The following is a 5,873-nucleotide window of genomic DNA, read 5'->3' as shown; positions in this document are numbered from 1 at the left end:
ATATATACACACATCCAACTATACAATATAATAAAGATAAAAAATAAGAATAAAAAGAGATAAAATATATACACATATAGCTCTTCTGTATATATATCTGTACGTATATCTATGTGTATATGTAAAAACTAAATACAAATAAAGTGAAAATCCAAGGAAAGTGATAAATCCAAGTAAAGTGATACGTGGCGTGCAAAAATAGTGCAAAAATGTCAATTACGGGGGGCTGAATCACATGAGGGAGGCATTATATAAATTGATGACCACAGGTAGGAATGATTTCCTGTGGTACTCTGTGGTTGGGGTTTTATATATATATATATATGGCAAGAAGGTTGCGGGTTCGATTCCCGGCCCTGGGACTTTCTGCTTGGAGTTTGCATGTTCTCCCTGTGCATGCGTGGGTTCTCTCTGGGTATTCCGGCTCCCTCCCACAGTCCAAAAAACGTTTTTCTTTTTTTTTTAAATCAAATATATTGATATTAAATCTATCTATCTATCTATATATATATATATATATATATATAAGTCAGAAAGCATGACAGAGGGAAAAATAATAAAAAATAAATTGCCCTTACTAAATTCTCCTTAGGTGTGAGTGTGTGCGTGAATTGTTGCTTGTTCTGTTTGTCTCAAGGAGGACGCATTCAAAGGCTGCAATTTAAGCATCCTCAGAATTTTTGCCAAATGGGACAGCCTCCGCTAAGTGTTGTTACATAACCGGCCTTAAAATGCGTCCTTCGAAGGACGCAGCATGCAAATTGAGACGCAGCTTCAGTGTTTCCCTGCGATGGACTGGCGACCTGTCCAGGGTGTACTCCATCTCTCACCCATAGACAGCTGGAGACGGCATCACTCGCAACCCCACTTGGGATAAAGCCTGTTAGAAAATGGATGGATGATATCACATCATCATTTCTCTGAGCATTTCATGAGAACATATTAATAATCTAAGAATTAACAATCATGTATATATGAAGGATTTTTAATATGTGATTAAATGTATTTTCAGGTGGGTCCTGGCAATGTGAGCTGCAGGAACACCATTCTGAGCAGTGATCGTCTGATGCTCGTTTTCCTTTTGTACAGCAACGTGGATCTCATTTGGAAAAAATCAAACTGTGAAAGTAAGTTCTTCAGGAATTGTTTTTATGATCAGTGAATACAGATGCTCTTGCGTTTAGTTAATACACTATGATAAGCAGCCCTTCAAACATGTGATCCGGATGGTGATGGAGGAAATTTCCATTTGTCCTCATTCATTTTATAATAACATCAGATATGGTAGATCTACTAACTAATCTTTTAGGTCAGCAGCAGAATGCAAGGTATTGTGTCAGAGGGTGCAGTGGACATTTCCATGCATTGTTGCTAAAACTAAAAGCAGCGCGTAGACCACTGTAGACTGTTTATTTTAACTCCAGATACATTAGTTCTGCTCCTCAATCACAACTCCAGTCTGAGTAAAGGTAAAACCATTGAGAAAAGTAAAGAAAAGGTTAAGTTGCCATACGAAATTATATTTTTTCTGGAAATTCAATAGATGCTCAAGATTTGTTATGGTGTTAAGGTTAAAGATAATCTAACAAAATTGGACTACGCTTATAGATTTAAAGCTAAAAATTAAAACAAGGCTCCTAATATCAGACATATTTCAACATTTTGTTGCTCAAGTTGAAGGAGGAAAATACAAAAAGCAGAAAAAGTGTAGAAAATGGGGAGATTGGGTTCAGAATGATGCATTCAAAGACTCTTTTATCATTTTATCCTAGAGTATTCACTTTATTCTAGCTTTAATGTTGATTAAGTTGCATATAGAGCAACCAGCTGCTCACCATAGAAAAAAAGGAAGTAGGTGATCATAAACTTATGTACCGTAGGTAATGAGGTGAACAAAGCTAGTGCTCCAAGGAGGAGCACTAGCTTTGGGAAGAAGGCTGCAAGCATCTGGTGTGATCCCCACAGGCTGTCACTCTGGTTTCCTTAGCGGATGATAGCTTCCCAGGCATTCCAAGCTCCCCAGTACTGTGTCAGATTAGCTGCAGATATTTTGTAATTTGCAATGACCTCTTAAGTTGACTATCCTTGTCTTAAAATGGTACTTCAGCGTCACTATGTCAGATACTGACATAGATATTGACAGAACTGTTCCAGAGCAGCTATAGGAGCAGGACACTGAATAATGGTCAGGGACCCATCATAATCTCTCCATAAAGTCTTTTAATTGTCTTTAATGGCTAGGGCTGCAAATAATCCAATATCAGTATATATTGCAATAAGATTTTATTCAGTAAAGGTGATATTTCCATTATTATACACTGCAGTCTGTGGTTACAGAGTTTGTCACTGACTGACATTTCGGGCGAATGCGATTCCAGCCAAACAAAAAGAACTGCATCGCATTGAGCGATGACCACAGACGGGGAACTGTGAGCGCTCACCACAGACGGGGAACTGTGCTCTGCAGCTGTAGGTTTCAGCTGCAAAATGAACGGCCATATTAACAGGACCAAAAGCCCCATTTACAGTAAGCGTCTGATAAATAGAAAAAACATATTGCGTGCAGACCGTGTTGCTTCAGCTGGTCTTGAAGCAACAGCTGGTCGCAGCCTTTAAATAAGAGAGGCTGGTCACCGCCGACAGAGAGCCATCTTGTGACATAATGGGATAAGTAAATTAGTTTTGTTTTGACAAGCTAGTCCTCACTGAGGTCAAATTTAAATGTATGCTAGGCAGTGTTATTAGTGGTTAATATTTGCTCTGCCCAGGTAAGAAATAAAAACAAAGGACTGGGATCTGTTTTACTAAAGATATTCTGCTTTTATTTAAAAAGTTAGGCGATAACTTAAAAAGAGGATGACTTAAAAAATAAAAAAAATTCAATGTAAAATGCTGCCTACACTGTCAATATGGGTTTATCAACTGTTAAGTTGTTGTTCAGTAATTAGGGATCTTTAGTCTGTATTGTCAGTCATTTAGTTAATATACTATAGTTATTTTTGAACATTGTCTTTCAGGTTATGTGTTAGTCTTCATGAACATAAAACAATCAGTCATGGAAAAATAAATTAGTTAATGACAAGTACACTTAACACGTTTAGAAGCCATGGAGTTAAAAATGAGGAGGGAGAGAAGACCTCCTGGTAATATGTGAATTTCTACTGTTGATCTTGTAGCATCAAAAAAACAATGTTTTTTTTTTTTTTTTTTAACAATGACTTATAAAATGTTATTTTGTAGGAGTTTTGGTTGACTTGGCCCAATAATGTTCATATGTTTATACAGTACAGGCTGTGATGGGCTTGCTGGGCTGCTTGTATATTGTTGAACTGTATAGTATTACAGATATGATGTTTTGCTGTAACATCTCGTCCTTCATCAGGAAAACGTATCTGGATATAAAAGGCTCCTTACAACTGTTTAATATTTCTATGTTTCTATCATGTCATGCAGATTGTGTCACTGGTGATCTAAAGGGCCCAAAGAACGACACGCTCTACTACCTGACTCTTCTCAACCAAACCATCACATGTTTTGATAAATATAAACAGGTATAACGTAATATGGTCGAATGGTGTCTTTTTAAAACATGTATTTTGTAAATAAACTCAAGTAATTTTTTTTCTGCTCTCTGACATACAGGGTAACCTTTCAGAACTGTGTAAAAACTGCAAAACTGCTTATAAGAATCTAAATGACCTATACAGCGGCATGGAGGCCAATAACACCCTGTGTATTGACTTGGAGGATGCGGTATGTATTTTAAGTATTTTATAGAGAAAAGTGCCTTTATTGTGAAGAGATAAAAGTTATTTTCCTAGAGCAGGGGTTGGTAACCCAAACTGACCAAAAAGCCATATTGAACCAAAAAAAAAAAAATCAGTCTGGAGCTGCAAAAATTTAAAAGTTTTATATGTGCCTCGTATGGGAACAAGGGCTCTAAGAGTAATATCCTACTATAGAAAAAGACTATGTGGACTTTAATATATATTAAGCGTTCATAATTAAATGTTTATTCTGGAGCAAATGTCACATTGCAGCATGAGGTGAGGGAGGAGAAGTGAACCCTCTCAGCGCGCCCCGCTTCACCGGCCTTTACCGTGCAGTTTAGGTTTCGTTGCATTGATGAAATTATAGAAACACGATCAAGGAATCTCTCTATGGTGGGCGTGTTTCTATTGGGAGGAGCTGATTGAGTCATGAGGAACCAAGCAGGAACTGACATCCATCAGAGCAAAGCTCTCTAACTCTGAAATGCTCCGTCACCAGCGTTCCTTGGTGTGATTTTCACATGCCTGCATCAGAGCGCTACTCGTTTGTTTGATCTGTTGATGGTTTTCCATCCTCGCAGCAAACCTACCAGCAGTAGTGGAGTTTGGAGATGCAATCCACTCCTTAAATCTGTCTTTGCAGTCCTTTAATTTATCCGGAAGTTCTGCAGTTGCACTTTTTCTGTCACTCCCAACTTGGTGGTTGGCTGCATATTTGGCATGCCTTCCCCGGAAATAAATGCCTCTCCAAATTGTTCTTTTTATTTTTTGACAACCTCTCATTACAAAGCAAAAATGCAGGCAATCCTTCCGCATTGATAATAAAAGCAAATGATTCGCTCCATTCTTTGAATCCTCTTTTCTCATCAGCTATCTTCCTTTTTTCCCTTTGGGATCCATGGTCCGAGACACACCTGCAGTTTTGTTTGCCTGGCACTGCGCCGCGCTGATTGCAAGTTGTGACCACTGATCTCTATGGCTATGATGCAAATTATTGTTTTAATGTATTTATTATACAAATATTTACAGAATTGGAAAACATAATACATTTTTCTTTGACCTCCTGAACATCATATTAAAATAAAAAAGATTTTCATAAATGTTTGAAAAATCTCCAGGGAGCCGCAGGGGGGATGCTAAAGAGCCACATGCGGCTCCGGAGCCGCGGATTGCCGACCCCCATCCTGGAGGAATAGGAGTTCACAAAAGCATTTTAAAATATCATAATTGTTCACTGTTACAAAAAAATTTAAAACAGAAATATTGTTTAAATAAATAAAATGTTACGTTGACAATAAAGTAATTTCACGAAAAAGAGAATTGGACTGTAGGAAAGCTTTAAAAGTAGCAGAGAATAGGTGTTTGTTCACACTAAAGTAAGGGTCTGGTCAGTTTGAGTTGATGGGTTTTCTGGCACTGTGAGCTGTTGAAATGTACTTTGAATAAATATTCCCCCCCCCCTTTTAGATGAATATGACTCGCAAACTCTGGAGTAAGAAGTTCCATTGCTCGTTTCCCCGTGAGGAGACGGTTCCTGTCGTCGCTGTGTCAGCCTTTCTGCTCTTTTTGCCCATCGTCTTCTACTTGAGCAGCTTCCTTCACTCAGAACAAAAGAAACGAAAGCTCATACACCGTAAGTAACCAGCTTTATTCATCCATTGTCACACGCTGGGAGATTTTTTTGACCGGGTTTTTTAAGGGTTTTCTGGTCTTTGTGGTGTAGGTTTGGGGGTGCGCTGGACTGACTGGGAGTTTGTGATTTATATTATGGATTTTAGAGATGCATTTTAGGTTATTGTTTTTATAAGTTTGAGTTTGTGTGGGTAGAATGTGCTCACCTTCATCACAGATGTTTATAGTGTCAGAGTTCAAAAGTTGCAAAAAAGTTTTTTTTTCCCTTTCGCTTTTAACTTTAATATCTGTAAAGTTAACCCTGTAATGCCAAATGTATCATATTTGATACATATGGTTTCTGAAATGTTTTGCGTCTAACACCTTTTGCATAATTTAATGGTAAAAACTTTACTCAAAATCCTATTGTACACAATCAGATATACCTGATAACAGAGGGCAGAGAGGACCAGTATCGGCCAGAGAGGACCA

General features: G+C 38.0%; 1 protein-coding gene across 1 annotated transcript in view; it reads left to right on the top strand.

Moving 5' to 3' along the window:
- Nucleotides 1-5,873, top strand: part of ostm1 (osteopetrosis associated transmembrane protein 1) — an 11,122-nt gene that overhangs the window by 1,393 nt on the left and 3,856 nt on the right. The window contains exons 2-5 of the mRNA XM_015369464.1: nucleotides 1,013-1,127; nucleotides 3,454-3,551; nucleotides 3,643-3,753; nucleotides 5,238-5,403. Of these exons, the coding sequence (XP_015224950.1) occupies nucleotides 1,013-1,127; nucleotides 3,454-3,551; nucleotides 3,643-3,753; nucleotides 5,238-5,403 (490 nt within the window). The remainder of the gene's footprint in view (nucleotides 1-1,012; nucleotides 1,128-3,453; nucleotides 3,552-3,642; nucleotides 3,754-5,237; nucleotides 5,404-5,873) is intronic.

This window comes from Cyprinodon variegatus, unplaced genomic scaffold (genome assembly GCF_000732505.1).
Source record: "Cyprinodon variegatus isolate N-32 unplaced genomic scaffold, C_variegatus-1.0 Scaffold38, whole genome shotgun sequence".
NCBI lineage: Eukaryota > Metazoa > Chordata > Actinopteri > Cyprinodontiformes > Cyprinodontidae > Cyprinodon > Cyprinodon variegatus.
Note: the sequence above shows the minus strand (reverse complement) of the source record. Positions and strands in the feature narration are given on the sequence as shown.